Here is a 15,993-nt window from a genome sequence, read left to right as displayed (position 1 = left end):
TTACTGCAGTGCAACAGCACAAGTATCATTTCCAGCAACTGAGCCTTTGAGGAGAATTCAGCCCAGGACTGGCACATCTAGTCCCCTGCTTTGTTACCTCTCATCCCTGCACTCCAGGGAAGGGCCATGCAAGCAGGAGAAGACTCCCTTCCAAGGAAGCTTCCAGGGAAAGGAGGCTGTGGGCAGCAAGCAGAGACCTCCCATCTCTCCCCATCACCCCCAAGACCACACCATGAGGCACCACCTGACACAGCAACAGGCAGGGAGAGGATGCAAGGGTAGCTCTGCTCCTAGGCTTCAGCCGGCCATGAAATAGCAGATTATCACTCTATATCCCAACCCCTATCACCCCATGCTCTGGGTGAGGGCTCTTATCCTCACAGAACCCCATTTAGGACTATCTTGGCAAGGCCTGCTGCTGCCCAGAAGAGGAGACCATGCACCACCATGGAAGAGGGACAAAGGAGAACTGCAGCCGAAACTTCTGTTTTTACAAAGTTTATTAAAGTTAAATATACAAACTTTATTTACAGACTTAGACAACCCCATAGAGAACCTGCAGCCTTCAAGGGGCAGGGCTACAGTTCAGACTCAGGTAAGGAGTGACCTTGCAGCATCTCTCTCTATACAACCCCCTCTTCAGACTCCACCTGGGGCAGCTTCACTCAGGCAGAGCTCTTCTGCCACTGCTCATGAACATCCTCAGGCCCCTGCAAGATGGAGAGGAAGGAGTCAGTGCCCCAAAGTCACAGCTGGCCACAGTGCTGCAGTCCCCAGAAGATCCAGCACCCACTGCTGCTGCTAGCAATGGCCAATGCTGCACCCAAGGCAATGCTTGCACCCTTCTGAAGGCCACTTGCCTCTTCAGAAGCTGCCCAGAAGCCTTGGTTTTCCATTTCCATGGTTTGGGTCCCAGCTTCAGGGTCCCTCCTGTCCCAGAGGGTTGCCATGTCCTGCCAGCCAAACCGCTGGTTCCTCAGGCACTGCAGAGAGGAAAGCACCACAGCTGTCAAGACCAGGGCTGCTTTGCTGGTCCCTCACCCCAGCTGTCCCAAACAGTGACACAAACAGCTTTTGCACAAGCTGCTCTATTTGCCTCTGCAGGACAGCCCTCCTGCCACCCTCGATGGTCATTGTTTGAGCCCACATACCTATAGACCAGCAGCTGCATCATCACACAGACAAGATGGACCGATATAACCCTTACCACCAGCAGGACGATGGGGATAGTAATGATGCCAAGGCCACACATGACAATGATCACCACTCCATACTCAGGAAAGCCCAGGTCAGATGGGGGAGGCTCCAACGTGTTCTCTAGAGCAGGGCACAGCAGTCAACACCCTTCCTGCACAGGACTGGAGCTCTACCATGTTACTGCATGACCTCCCCCCAACCCCAGCCCCTTACCTCCCACAGCAAGGGAATATGGGTCCACCTGGAAGCCTGAACCTGCCAGAGCCTTGTCTGGCCCAACTGAGACAGCAAGTGCCTCCAAAACCTCCTGACTAGATGGAGCAGGGTGCTGGAAGATCACATCACCATGACAGATCACGGATCCAGGCCTGTGGAGAAGAGTGGAAGAGCCTCCCTGTGACTTGGCAATAGTCCATACTTCCCACCCAAAACATTGTCCCTTCCCTCAGCTATGAGCCATTAAATTAGCATGTGCTTTTGGGGATGTTAAGGGCATTCCTGGGAGTTTAAAGTTGGTATTCCTCATGCACTGGGGAGCTCAAAAGCCTGAGGTTGGGCTCGGCTGCCTGCTGCAAACCAACCAAGGGTGGAGGCAGTAGGCTTGAAACTGGGATTTGTTGAATAATGCATATTTAGTGAGACATCCCTGAATCTACATCCTCTCTCCCCTCCCTCTATCTCCACTCCATAAGTCCTTCTGACCCTCCTACTCACAGGAATCCTTTTATGACTGCTTGTAGGAAGGTCCTGTAGTCTTTCAGGGCTCTTCCCACCTGGAAAAGAGTTTTTTTTGCTCAGCTCTCCACCAACCTTTGAGCTTTCTGCCCCACCAGACCACCACTCCCATAGCTACCAGGCAGGAGGGGTACAAATGAGACCATCTGTGGTCCTGAGCACTTCCATGTCCCTGGTTGCATTGTGTGGTCTGGACTGAAACAGTCAGCAACAAGAGAATCCTAGCCCTGGAGTCCCTGGGGATAGTGTCTTCCCATAGACAGGTCACAGCAGAACTCTTTCTTCCCACAGAAGGGATTCGAGTATTCTTAGCTGCCATTAGAACAAATTTGTCCTTAATCTTTTTGAGAAAAGGCTTCAAAGACCTCAGGATCTGGCTTTTTGAGCACATTTCAGCCATGGCACTAGAGCTGTAAGGGCCTGGTTTTGATAACCTTGAAGCAGTCCCTTTCCCGCAGCTCTAGTAGCCTCCTTTTCTTAGAGGACCGCTGCCCCACCACCACCACACACACCAGCTGTGCCTACCACATCTCCAAGGTCTCTTGTGAGTTCCTGGTACTCTACAGAAAATGGATCCAGAAGGTCCTCACTAAAGTGCTTGTTGATAATGAGGAAGGAGATGGGGTAAGTCTGCAGATTAAGCTTGGTTCCTGAGGAGGAAAGATACCACTGCTAGGTGACTGTCCTGCCAGCAAGCCCTGCCACAGAGGGACTGTCCTTACCTTCCACTGAGAGAGAGGCCATATCCACAGAGAGGGTTGCAAGAGCCTTCAGGGCTTGCAGAACCTCTTCAATATCAGCATGGACATCTGTGTCAAGATAGAGCTCTCCGCTGATCTCCAGGTCCCCTCTGAGGTTTCTAAGAGGAGAGAGGAGCTCTAAGCAAAGCAGGAAGGCTAGGAACAGGCATAGAGGCTCACCAAGCCTCTCCATCCTGTTCAATGCAGCAGCTCACATGTAGCCCAGGAAAGATGCTCAGTTAGACTTGGACATCTTCTGCAGTGAGATCTAGTGGTCATTCTGTCCCTTCCATCCATGCTGGAGGGTCCATGAGAGGATACCCCCAAACACACATTTCAAGCCCACAACTATGATATGAAGCTATTTCAGGTCTGTATCCTGCTTCACTCAGGCTCATAACCAAGTGAAGTCACCATACTGGAATCAACACTCCAGCTGATCAGAAAGGGAGGCTCCAGTTACAAGTGATTTGGTGCCAGCTGCATGTCACCTCAGTCCCCATCTTTACAGGGAGGGCTACCTTGAGATCCTCTGTGATGTTAACCTCCGTGCCTCTACATTTCCAGCAGCACAGCAAGGGCAGCTGTGAACAGCCATCCCAGGCTTCCCAGGACAGGAAAACCTCACCCTCCCCACCTCCACCCACATTACTAATTGCCTGCTGAGTGCCTTACACAGCACAGGGTTTAAACAAGTGAGACTTTAACAAAGAGTCTGAGGGGTAGTCATCTCCCATACCTGAGCTGGGCAATAGTGAAGTTCTTCACATCATATAGAACACTGAGTGACTCAATCACCTGCAGGAAGATGAGACAACAGCTCATACCTTGTCTCTGCTTTCAGTGGGCATTACATTACTCAGCTTTCTGAGGAGTAATCAGCCTGTTTTCTTTGGCCAGCTGGTGAAGCTCACCAGTGTCTTTTGGAAGACCCACCAGAACTTCCCCCCAGTAGTCTCCACAACCAACTGCTTGCTCTCCAGTAATGGATGCTTTCCTTCAGGAGACCTCAAAGCACAAAGCATCCCTTTGCCCAGAGGCAGATAACACAAGTGAGACAGGCAGATGTTGCCCCTCTTCAGGGCCAGCCACCCTCCTCACCATCTCAGATCAGTTCAGCATGAAACTCCAAGGGGTAGGGACACACAATCTCAGCATGCAGAGCAAGACCTGCCATACCTCACTGATGAGCCTGTCCAGAGGGTCTGTCCTGCTCGTTCCACCAGAGGCAACAGAGCCAAGTCGGAGAGCAGTGAGAGAGATGGACAACTTCTCTGGGTCCAAATTCTCTAGACTGAAGCCTAGAAGGTTTTAGGAGACTCATGTCATTAACTGTTCCTCTCCCTTGCCTGGGAGATACCAGCCAGCATTGAGGTAGTCTTCTCTAGCTCACACCAAAAGCTAAAAGCAGTGGTCAGCCAAGCCCAGATCAACCCTTAACCCTTTTGTGATAAGGGTTTTGAAAGTGCAACTGCCTCCCTGAGCACAAGTACATCAAGGAGGGGAAGTCAAAGGGTTTAGCAGAATGTGGACCATACAGATATAACTGCTGTTGAAGTAGTGTCCAGCATCCTTTGTATTAAGTAGTTTTGCATGTGTCAGAAGAGAAAAGATTAAGTGAAAGTGAAGACTGAGACCCAAGTTGATCAGACTTCAGCTTTGAGGGACCTGCAGGGAACAGACTTGATGGCAGGTGTCCTGCTGCAGTAGGAGCTCCATGACTTACCACTTGACTGGATGGACTGGGGCTCCAATTGCCAGCTGAAGGTGCCCCTTTCCCTGCTCACTTCCGTGAGGATTGTACGGATGAGGTGAGAGTTTGTGGGAGCAGGACCATCTCCCCGGAATAGAGCCTCCCCTCGCACAATGACGGAACCATTCCTAAGGAGAACATGAGCTGACAAACTCTAGTGCAAACACGTGTCCTCTGCTAAGGAGGCTTTTGACCAGGGATCCCCTGGAGAGGAAGCATAGTCCCCTCAAGAGCCATTTGCCCTCCCTGAAGTATTTTGCTGGAGAAAGCCCTTTCTCCAGCTCAAACCCACCCATCTCCATCTGTTGCCCCAGAGCAGAGCTGTGTACTCACATAAACTCAAGGATATTTGCTTGGAGGAAGTTTTCATAGGTGGACAGCATTTTGTTTAGCTAGAAGAAATAACCATTAGTTGAGAAATGCCAGGGAACTTGCAGGCAAAAATGAGGGATGTGTCAGAAGTGCACAATAAAGATGGAGCTGGGAAGGGAAGTCAGCTTTGCTTGACCTGGGTAGGACAGGCTGGCTACCCCAGGAGAGGCAAGACCTGAGATTAAGATGACTGAACTAGTCTCTCCAGGGCCCCAGGCAGCCCAAGACTGCCTAGGAAGGCAATCAAGAGGAAACATCTCCACTGCAACACAGCACATGATGGCCCCAGGGGCCCACTGTCTGCCCAAGGTTATGGGAAGCCAGTCCCACTGCAGACCAAGCATCCAGGTTCAGCTGCAGAGCAGTAGGGCCAGGATTTGCTGAGCTGAAGCCTCCACCACACATGGTAGAATCATAGCATGCTTAGGATTGGAAGGGACCTCTAGAGGTCATCTAGTCGAACCCCCCTGTGCCTGCAGGGTCACCTAGAACATGTGGCACAGGACTGCATGCAAGCAGGTTTTGAAGATCTCCAGAGAAGGAGACTCCACAACCTATCTTGCAGTAGATAGGGAATTGCTGGGTAGCTTTCAGCTCTTTTCACCGCTCCCTTCATCCAGAAGGGGACACCTCCACAGACAGGGCAAGGGCCACTAGCAAGCTCTGGAGGAGTCAGCCCACACTTACCATGAGCATCACTTCCTTCTCCAGCTTCTTGTAGCTCTCTGAAGACTTGCTGCTCAGAGCCTCAGTGTAAGCAATGCCTGTGAGTCTGAACTGCAAGGGCAGCACATGCACAGGGAGAGGCTGTGCAGGAAAGGGCATTCCAGGGGCCTGGAGCACAGTGGGCTTCACCTCAGGGGAGGTCAGCTTGCTGGTAGTCATGGGCACAGCTGGGGATGCAGTTGTAACAAAGCCTTCTCCTCCAGGTGATGGTTGGGCAGTCACAAAGAGGTCATTTCCAGCTGTGAAGGGGTTCTCTGAGGCAGCAACCAGGAGAGTGGGTATAGACTGAGTGTCAGGCATGAATCCTGTTGGTGCAGTCATGGTCCAAGAGGTTAGCAGGGACTTGGGGCTGTGCATAGCTCTGGTAGAAGATGATTCATAGGACAGAGGTGAGAAACCAGTGGTGCTGATCTGGACTGCAGGCTCAAGCTGATATGCTGAAGTGGGGTGTTTTGAGCTGGGAGGAGGTGCAGAGCTCCAAAGAGCATGGGTGGCCTCTGGAGGTCCTGATGGAGGAACAGCTGCATCTACTGAAGTCATTCCAGGCTTCCCACTTGTGGCACCTTCTGCCTTGGCTGCCTCTCCAGGCAACGCACTTCTCCCTGCTGCCTCTGTGGCCACATGTGTAACTTGGCCTTGTTCTGCAGTCCCAGCAGTTGCAAGGGAGACTGTGGGGAAAAGCTTAGGGTGCAGAGAAGGTATCTCAGTAGGTGGATGCAAGGAGAAGGTATCTGTCACATCTACAGTTTTTGGAGAGGTGGGAGTCACTGCAGCTGCTCCATCCTCACAGGAGGTTTTGAGCACTCTGGGCTCTGAGACAGTATCAAGGGCTGCCAAGCTCACTGCAGCCATGAGATCACTTGTAGCTCTAGTGCCCCTTGTCAGAGTAGAGGAAGGAAGACCATCAGTAGATGTAGACATAGTCAGCTTTGTAGAGGGGGAAGACAGATTGCCTTGTTTCTCTGAAGTGACAGCAGGTCCCCTGGACTCTTCTGTAGCATGCAAGGGAGTCAGCATCTGCTGGTGTTTGACACCATGAGTTGCTGATGTGTCCCTGGGAGGCGATGCAGAGGCAGCAGCCAGAAGGCTAGACCCGTTTCTCAGTGCCTTGTTCACCAGCAGAGCATCTTCTCCATGCACAAAGCCATCAGCAGGGTGTGTGTGCCAGGCCCTCTTAGGTTTCACAGATGAGGGTGTCCACAAGGTACCAGGATGCCCTTCAGCCACACTGGTTGTTCTTGCTGATGGCAGAGGTGGAGAGTCTCCTGGAAATGGTGCAAGCCCAGAAGCAGCAGTGTGGTCTTCACCCATAGCAAGGTCAGGGAGGCTGGTTGGATGGCTGGAGTGCTGTCCGCCGCTTGCTGTCAGTGCTTGCCTCTGCCCTTTAGGACTCCAGTACTTTGTGGCCTGGCTTAAGGTGGGAGTACCTGCTGGTATCTCTGCTGAATCTGTGCCTGGTGGGACACTGGACAGAACACAGGCCTTCCCAGCAACTTCATGTGCAGGCGCTTGTGCTGACACTGTTCCTGGTAGCTCAGCCCCTGCATCCACAGCAGGCTGCTCCTCAGTCCCTGAAGAGGTCATGGAGGGAGTGAGGGCCCAGGGCTGCCTGCTCGGGGCAGCTGTGGAGCTCTCCACCATAGCATGTTGCTGGTGAGGTGTCCTCAGAGTCCGGAGAGTGCCCCAGGACCTCCTCCCTTGGCTCTGCATCCGGGATGGGAGCTGTGACATGTGCTCTGGAGAGATGCTGGGGACAACCTTGCTGCTTAAGAGAAGGGAAGATCTTGGCCTTGTTCTCATGGGCTCCACAGGTGAACTGAGCTCGTGTCTGCGGGCAGAAGCCACAGCCACCACAGGCAGGTGTGTGGCTCTGTGCAAGCCTGCTCCCTTGCCAAGTAAGCTTCCCAAAGCAGCACCATGCCTCGAGTGAGAGCCAGGATGCGACCAACCCATGGTCGAGGCAGCCCCTGGACTGGTGAGGAGCTCTGGAGACAACTTAACAGGCATTTCTATACCGTATTCCAGGGCTTTGGAGAGCATCGCTGCAATGGTTGCATCACTAGACCCCTGTGCTTCCCCTGTCAGGGCCCGGTGCTGCAGTGCCAGGAGAGTCTGAGGTGTTACAGAAACAGCAGTGTCACCTGTCAGTGTCCCCATGTCTCCTTTGACTCCTGGGAAGGTGCCTGCAGAGCCCACCAGGCCTGTCTCAGGTTGCTGCATCACTGGAGAGCTGCGTGGGTCCTGAGACGCTATTGCCGAGTTGTCACTCACCTCGCTCTGGTAGAACTTGGAGCCTGGCTGAGCAGAAGGAAGATGCGGGGAGGCAGGAAGAGCCTGGGACAGGGCAGCCAGCAAGCCCATGCCATATGGGAGCACAGTAACAGACAGGCAGACAGCAAGCACCAGGAGAGCTTTGCATCTCAGCCCACCAGCAGCAGCAGCCACATGAGCGGCAGGACACAGAGCTCGAGGCACATCCTCCTCCCTCTTGCTGCAGGGTGGCATCTTGGTCCCTAGGGCAGTGGCATCTGCAGGGTTTGGTGGCCCTGCACCCTGGCTCTGCTTAGGGGATCCCATGGCAAGGGCTCAGCTGTGAAGAATTGCAGGAGAAGCCTCAGGTTGAGGTCCATCAAGAGTCCCATATTGGGATGTGGTGATGTCCCCCAGGAGATGCCTGCTAGTCTGGCCACCCCTGCTGTCCCCAGGGCACCCTCAAACTGGGCCCACACTGAGCTGGGGCACTGACAGCCCAGAACACCCTACTGAGGGTGACTGCTGGAGCAGGGAGAGCCAGAGAGATGTACCCATGTCAGGGTGCCTCTGGGCTCCTGCTGCACCAAGTAACAGTTTCCAGTCTCAGGAACATTTGGGCTAAGTCTCAGCATCTCCCAAGATTCAGGGAAGCTCCTGTTTCAATGGCCCAAAATGAGTCCTGCACTTGGACACTACCTCATCCCCGACCTGGGGCACTCACCTTTGCTCAAAGAGCCTCCCAGGCAAAAGCAAGAGATGCCACCACCACCAGGTCGCTCTTCCTCCTCCTTTCAGCCTCTGCCCCAGCACGAAGGCAGCTTCCCCACAGCCCCTCCTGCACCCCAGTAATACAAGCAGCACAAAACACACTGCACCCTCCCAGCCCACCAGCCTGTTCCTACCTCGTAGCACCAGAGGAGAAAGCACAAGCCCTAACTCCAGCCCTGTGCTTTTATCTCGTTTCCCAACCTGGCCAGGCAGGCAGGGTCCCAGCTGAGCCCCGTTAGCTCCCCCACCCATTCCCACCTCTCCAGGTGATGCCATTCCCATCACAGCTGCCTGGGGACCCCCACTTCCCTCAGCTCCTCATTAAGCCTTGGCAAACCACCATATCCCCAGGCACCATGGCTGTGCTTCAAAACACGGTATTTGTCCCCGTAAGACCTTGTTGTGACGGGAAGGAAGGGAAATGTTACCCATCACTTGGGATGCAGACCTGGAGGAGGGGGATCATCCTGAGCGCGGGGTTTTCTCACCCCTGCTTTTGCCCTCAGCAGTTTGTGGGGGTTGATGCAGACCCTGGTGGGCACTGACTGTTCCCAGCGCTGGTGCCACTTGGTTGGGGTGCTGGAAAGTGCCCGGCCTCATCCCAGTCCTTCCCCCCATCACACTGGCAAGCAGAGCCTGGAGCAAGGTGTTCCAAAAGGAGCCAAAAAACACTTTAATTAGGTGAGGCACCTCTCAAAACTCATATTCTTACAAAATATTTAAATAAAGTGAAGGAACTTTCTTCTGGGGGAGTTAAAAATCATAATTATTAACAAACACGGCTTTCCGAATCACTGTACAATGCTACCTGCAGGCTCTGCAGGGCAAGAGAGCGCAGGAAGAGCGGAGCATCCTGGCTTCCCAGGCACCTGTGTGTTCAGCACATCCCACTGGGAAGCAAAAAGGCCCCTGTGCTAAATAATGCAGCAGCCTCCCTGGGTTGGAAAATACAAAAGTTGGCTAAGACGAGTCTATGGTATGGTTTGGGGGGCTTGTTTGTTTTTCATTTTCTTAGCTTAAAATAAATACTTCCTGTAGTGGGAAAAAAAAAAAAAAAAAAAAAAAAAAAAAAAAAAAAACTTGTTCCTCCACTCCCTGCAACAGCTGGAAACACCTGAGTGCTGAGTTTGTAAGGCATCTGCTCGGGTCCGTAGAGCTGCAGTGGGCAGAAGCCGACTGCGCTTGGCCGACTGTGCAAGTGCAAGTGCATCCGCTCCTGGCTGGCCGGAATGCAGCGGGATGGGACAGGTCCCCTCGCTGCTGCACGGCCGGTCGCTCGCGGGTTGCTGCTTCTTCGTCAAGTATAAAGGATCACCACCAAACAGGCATCTCTCAAGGTTTCTTTTAGAACATCCAGACTCTGCGCTGTAACATTTTGGAGAGCTGGGGGTGGGGGTTGTTAGCGTGGTAAGTCTTTTGAAAACATTTGCCTCTCGCTGAATTTTAAAAACAAAAGCCTCTCTCGGGTGGGATGCAGGACTGAACCTCTTGAGCTGAATGAGCATCTCTCGCTCCACCTTGGTGCAGCACAGCAAAAAGGTGAAGCCATAAATTTAAATAAACAAAAGACAAGTATAAATTACTATTAAAACAAAAAAACAAAAAGACAACCTGAAGGCAGCAGCTCCTTATAAAGGCAAATCCATAACATTTTTAAAATGTCTTCATTTAAAACAACAACAAACATCAGCCCTGTAACTGGAAGTGGCCATCCCCCTGCCCTTCAGCGTGGTGCCGGGTGTCTGCAGCGCTCGCCAGCTTGGGGAGCGGGAGGTTTACGGGGCTGGCGTGTTCGGAGCCGAGTGGACAGGACGTGCTGCCCCTTTCTGTGCTGTCCCTGGGCACTCGCCAAAGCCGTTCCTGAGGGCTCCCTGCAAATGGTCTTGGGACCTGCCATGAGACCCCACACCGGAGGCAACGGACAGCTTCTTCTTCCTGTGCCTGAGGACATCAGCAGGCACACGGCATGGTCCCCAGCACCTCCTTTTCCCTGGTGCCACCCGCAGCTGCTGCTTTGCCATGGGCTCCTGGCGTCTCCGTGTCAGCCCTATCTAAGGGAGGAGAGAGCATGAGGTTAGGGACATCAGTTCTGTGCTGCCACGTGTCCCCCTGTTCCAGCTGCACACACCCCACTATGGGGGCCAAGTGGGAGGACGCTGCTGCTCCACAGTGATGCCGTGGTCCGTAACTGGGGCTGGGATGGCAGGACATAGGTCCCCAAACTCCCTTGGAGACCCCTATGGCTGGCAGGAAGAGAGGGACAGCCCCAGCTCCCGGTGTGCAGAGCCGGACAGGTCCTACTGAAGCACCACAAGCTCACTGCGGCTCATGCTCCCTCCCGCCACGTATAGAGACATATATAAATATCTTTTTGCAAACATGAAGAACAGTTACCTACTTGGAGGCGTGCTGGTCAGCCTGCGAGCCTGAACCTGCAAGAAATGAAGTTACTGGTGGCTGTCCTGAGCCCCCAGCGTGTTCCCCAAGTTCCGCCTGCTCTAGGACTTCTGCTTCCGACAGCAGCAGCTCCACAGCCCCACGCTCCCCAACGGCTGCACTGCGCAGGATGGTCCCGTGGCAGCCGGGGCCCCTTCACTCCTGCAGGCGTTTCCTGGCCGTGCTCTGGATTCCCGGTATGGGCTTTCCCCCTGCCAACGTGCGAGACCGCAAAAGCTCCTGTGCCAAGAAGTTACACACTCGCCTGCCGGCATCTGGGAGGCAGATGCAGCCGGAGCTTTTCCCGGAATAGGTGCAGCAAGGCATCGGCGAGCATGCCTGGGAGCCGCTGCCACGCTGCCGGTCTGGATCCGCTCCTGCCTGAGGCAGTGGCTTTTCCAAAAGCAACCAGAGACTTGGCAGGTCTCACGGTGTCGGAGCGCCTGTCCAGGACACCTGGCCGGGGCTCAGTGCCCTTTCCTTTCTGGTAGGTCTGGTAGGCTATCTGGTAGCCACATGAAAGCACCTGGGAGATCACCTAAAGCCTGGGGGGTGTTTTTTTGCAGTGTCCCTGCCACATGGAAGACAACTTTGGCAAGAAAAGGAACAGAAACATTTTTTAAAAAGCCCCTTTCTTCTGTGATAAATTATTCTCCTTTGCCTCCCATCACGGCCAGAGCTGCAGTATGTGAGGGGCAGCAGAGTCCAGCCAGGGCCAGCGGCAGTGGCTGCCCAACACATGAAGGAAATTTCACAACTCAGGAACTGCCGGTTCGAATCTTTTCCATGGAAATGCAGAAGGGGGTTACAAAGACCTGGTTGTGACACTGAGTGAGTCAGAGGGGGACTGTGGCAGTGGGACCTCTCGGGAAGGAAACACATCCCCAACTGGTTCACCTCAGTCAGCTACCAAGAAGCAGAGGGGAAGGGAAGAACAAAGCACCGGATTTATTTCATTACTAATCCCTTGCCTGGAATACTGGTGTTATTTTGGGCATCTCTGGTCATTAGCTCCACATGGGGAATGCTGGTTTTTGGCAGTGGGTAGCTGCCTCCCAAGGAGCAGTAGCATCCCCATGGACAGCAAGATCTCAAGGTTGGGGAAGGACTTGAGAAGCTGAGCTACCTACCAAGCTGCTGCTTGACAGAGTCATGCCAGTGGAGGTTCAGCAGGTCTGGGTAGATGTCAGGGAGCTGCTTGAGAGCCAGGAGCTTCAGCATGCGGGAAGTGCAGCTCTTGAGCTCCAGGTCCCTCAAAAGCTTCTCTTCCGAGAGGGTGGTCGGGCGCAACTCCACCTTGTGCTCCTGCAACACTTGGTCCACAGAAGCCCCGGGGAGCTTGGGGAAGAGCTTCTCCTTCACCACGTGGATGGGGATGAAGATGGCACCTGCCCGAACCACGTGGGGGAAGGGGCACTTGCGAGTGAACATGAAGGTCTCCAGCTGAGACAGCAGCTTGCTGAGGAGAGCAGCCACATCCTTGAAAGCCAGCCAAATCTCCTTGCCTTTGGTGGGCTTCTGGGGCTCGGAAAGCCTGGAACCGTTCTTGGGTTTGGGGGGAGATTTGGGCATCTCTCTGAGCTCCTCCTCGGGCTCTGTCCTCCTCAGCCACTCCTGGAGCAGCTCTGGGGAGGACCCGGACACGGAACACGAGATAACGTTGCAGAGGGACGCGTGCAAGGCAGTGAAATACTGGCAGGCAGAGGTCTGCTGGGCAAGGGGTTCACAGAGACTGGGCAACGAGACGTTGTCCTCTCCGGGCGCGCGTGGCGCTTCTGGCGTGCCAGGCAGCAGCGGCTTTGAAATGTCGGGGAGCTGCAGGTTGAGGCAGGTCACCTGCAGGACGGAGCTGCTGGGCCGGGGCTTGGCATGGGGCTGCGGGGATGCACATGGACTTGGTGGCGCGGGGACGTTGCCTGATGGAGCTGCCACCGGGGCTCCAGCTGCCGGGCGCGGGGGCACAGCACCAGGCGGGAGGGACTTCAGGATCTTGTATTTTTTGAACATGAAGGTGGCCGAGCTCTGGAAATTGCTCTTGTCCCCAGAGCCAACCTCTACCAGCTGTGGCAATGGCTGAGCCTTGGCGCCCTCGCCCACCTCCGCCTTCCTGGGTGGCTCCTTTTCGTGTCCTGCTGCATCCTCTCCTTTAGACGTCTCCATCACATGGCCAGCAGGGCCCGGGGGTTCCCCTGCTCTCGCTAGTCTCTTTTTCAAGCTGAGGTCCAGGACAGCCTCGTTGGGCGCTGACTCCCCAGCACTGCCATCCTGAGGTGAGGGGCCGCTTTTCGCCAAGCAGTCGTGGGGCAGAAGCTTTGGGTTGTGGCTTTCAGGGGCTCTTCTGGAACAAGGTCCTCCTTCACCATCCATGGATGTGCAGCTCTGGCCCACGCTGCTCCCAGCAGGCAGCACATGGGATGTCGCGGGGACACCCGGCTCTGGCAGAGCCCTGGAAGAGTCCTTGCTTCCCGGGCTGCTCCCCGCGTTTCGGCACAAGCTCTCTGCCTTCGCATGGTCCTTGGTGAAGGGGACCTCGGCAGGTCCTTCCAGGTAGTCTCGATAAGGGGCCAAGCTGAAGACGTTGTTGATAACCGGCATGGGTGGGGACAAGGGGGCCGCCTCGCCGCCATCTTGCAGGTCGTTCCGCCTGCCCTCCGGAGACGCGAGCTGAGGAGAGGCGCCCAGCTCCCTGGCTACCTCCTTGACTCTGGGGGCCTCTCCCTTGCCCGCCTGGCAGACTGGACTGTTGGCTATGGGGATCGGAGCTGCCGGGGGGATGCCAGGAGCCCCCCGGGTGCTCTCCCAGAGGGCCAGGCTCATCTTCCTCTTCTCCAGGCACGGCAGGTCCCGCTCCCGCGCCACAGACCACAAGTCCAAACCATAGGCCGGCTCCGCCATGGCAAATGTCTCCAGGTGTCTTTCAGTGCCGCGGGGCACCTTGTCCAGGGCGCCGATGGGCTGGAAGGCGCTGGCCACCTTGTCCAGCGCCCTGCGCCCTTCGATGGGTGGCTCCGCGTGCGTGACCGTGTCGGGGGGCCCAAAGGCAAAGCCAGGGCCGGGCAGCTGCCGCCGGGCCTCAGCGGCACCGCGTGGCACATAGCCCTCTGAGGTGCCTGCCAAGTAGCCCCTGGGCGCTTGTGGCTGCAGGTAGGCGCTGGGCAGAGGTGGCTCGTCACTTGTTGGGAAGTCGAAGCCCCGGTAGCCGCGGGGCATGGAGGGGAGGGCGCCCGCCCGCTGCTCCAGGGCCGCTGCCGTTGGTGGGTACAGCAGGCCTGGCTTGTGCAGGGGCAGCACGTAGGGCGCGTAGCAGCCCGGTGCTCTGTCCCGGTATGCAGGGCTGTGGTGGGGCAGTGGGCTGGCAGCGGGTGCACCGAGCTGGGCCCAGGCGTCCGACACCTCGGGGCCCTTGGCAGGCGGGTGGCGGGCAGCCTCGAGGAATGGTGAGCTGCCCGGCGGGCGGTACTTCTCCAAAGCGCTGCAGTAGGTGGGCGCCAAGGCGGCGGGGGAGCCCAGCTTGGTGGGCAGCGTCAGGCCCGCAGGCAGCGGCACGAGGCCAGGCTCAGCCGCTGGGCCCTGCTCGGGGCCGCGGGACGCCACGGGGGCAGTGGGGAGAGCCCAGTCAGACAGTCGCAGGGCCAGCGGCGGCCGCGGGTCCATGTAGCACACAGGCGCCCCGTAGATGGGCTTGGGGACAGCCAGGGTGCTGCAGCGTGCCGGCACGCCAGCCTTGTGCATGGCCAGTGGCTTCCTCACGGCCGGCAGGCTGCCCCACTTCTCCCGCGTCAGCAGCAGCTCCCGCACCAGGCCCTCCTGGCCTTTGTCGGCAGCGGCGGGTCGCAGGCGGGCACCGGGGCTCTCGGCCTCGCGCCGGTACCGCAGGCAGTCGGAGCGCGGTGGCTGCCCCGCAGCGCAGGGCAGGCAGGTGGTCACCGGGCTCCAGCGCGCCAGCGGCTCGGGGACATCGTGGCCAGCCAGCGAGCAGGCGAAGTAGGAGCCCTTGTAGCTGCAAGGGCTGTCGGGGACGGGAGACGCTTTGCAGAGCCCCGGCTCAGGCTCAAGGCGAGGTAGCTTGGTGAAAAGCACAGGGTCCAGCGACTCCAGATGCCGTTTCCCGGCCATCTAGAGCTCGCTGCTGGCGTCCGCCCCTGCCTGGGCGATGGAAGAGGTTATGTGGCTGGCCTGGAGAGGGAAGACGAAAGCAGAGGCATGCTGGTTACTTGCTGGGAGCATCCCCAAGCCCTCTCCTGTTCCCCCAGCACCCACGCAGACCCCATCACATGTGGTCACCTTAGAAAAAGCAACAGAGAAGCAATATTTCTCCAGGTCCTGGTGCCCAAGAGGGCCTAGCTGGCCAGCTCTGCATCTCTCCACATGTCTCTAGCAGCAACATGGTCACATTGGAAAGCTCCTGGCAGGCTAACCCAAAGGCTCCCCAGCATGGCTGTTCCAGGGAGCAAAGCCAGGTCATCCGAGGTGAGGAGACGGCAGGCTGCAGAAGACACCCGCAGCAAAGTCCAACACCTGAGCTGGCCCAGTAGTGCCAAAAAATCCCCAGCTCGCTTGAACATTCCAAGGTAACTTGACGATCTTCCCCACCATGCAGCAGCACAGAGGGATCATCTCTCACCAGGAACTGTCTTGCGGTGCCCACCGCTCACACCTCGCTCCTCCGTGGCCCTTAGCTCAGTGTCCATGGGCTCTCCTCTACTTTGGGGACGCTGCCTGCCGGCAGGTGGAGCTGCCAGCCCACAGCAGCGCGGGACACATCACCCCGGCATCGCTCTGGCATCACCCCGGCATCGCCCACATCCTGCCCGCATCCCCGCTGAACGCTGCCCAAGCATCTCTTGAGTGTCACCTAGTGCACCGAGAGGGTTGCCACAGCATCTCCCATCCCGTGCGATCTGGTGTCCATCCCGTCCACCCTTGCTTTTTTTCTCCACTCTGTTGCAAGAGTTAGGGGAGAACCGAAGAGGGAAACGGAGCAAGAGAGCCTGGCGATGAGATAAAAGCCTC

At 56.3% G+C, this 15,993-nt stretch overlaps 2 protein-coding genes across 2 annotated transcripts; both read right to left on the bottom strand.

Annotated features, from left to right (window-relative positions):
• Nucleotides 1-639: 639 nt before the first annotated feature.
• LOC148591056 (uncharacterized) lies at nucleotides 640-8,110 on the bottom strand. The gene is made up of 12 exons (XM_088538187.1): nucleotides 5,485-8,110; nucleotides 4,759-4,817; nucleotides 4,399-4,553; nucleotides 3,852-3,973; nucleotides 3,412-3,470; nucleotides 2,655-2,791; nucleotides 2,458-2,582; nucleotides 1,912-1,970; nucleotides 1,411-1,565; nucleotides 1,208-1,317; nucleotides 861-983; nucleotides 640-710 (listed from the first exon to the last, which is right to left on the bottom strand). Exons 1-12 carry the CDS (start codon nucleotides 8,098-8,100, stop codon nucleotides 666-668), a joined length of 3,765 nt encoding a protein of 1,254 aa, XP_088394313.1. The 5' UTR covers nucleotides 8,101-8,110; the 3' UTR covers nucleotides 640-665.
• Nucleotides 8,111-10,525: 2,415 nt separating this feature from the next.
• Nucleotides 10,526-15,111, bottom strand: PRMT2IP (PRMT2 interacting protein). Its single transcript, XM_088538172.1, has 3 exons — nucleotides 12,111-15,111; nucleotides 10,939-10,976; nucleotides 10,526-10,591 (listed from the first exon to the last, which is right to left on the bottom strand). The coding sequence occupies exons 1-2, from the start codon at nucleotides 15,094-15,096 to the stop codon at nucleotides 10,939-10,941; spliced, it is 3,024 nt and encodes a 1,007-aa protein (XP_088394298.1). The 5' UTR covers nucleotides 15,097-15,111; the 3' UTR covers nucleotides 10,526-10,591.
• Between the last annotated feature and the right edge of the window lie 882 nt (nucleotides 15,112-15,993).

This window comes from Tinamus guttatus, unplaced genomic scaffold, assembly GCF_059628265.1.
Source record: "Tinamus guttatus ecotype Peru unplaced genomic scaffold, ASM5962826v1 Tinamus_guttatus_pri_ptg000942l, whole genome shotgun sequence".
NCBI lineage: Eukaryota > Metazoa > Chordata > Aves > Tinamiformes > Tinamidae > Tinamus > Tinamus guttatus.
This window is presented reverse-complemented; position numbering and strand designations above follow the sequence as displayed.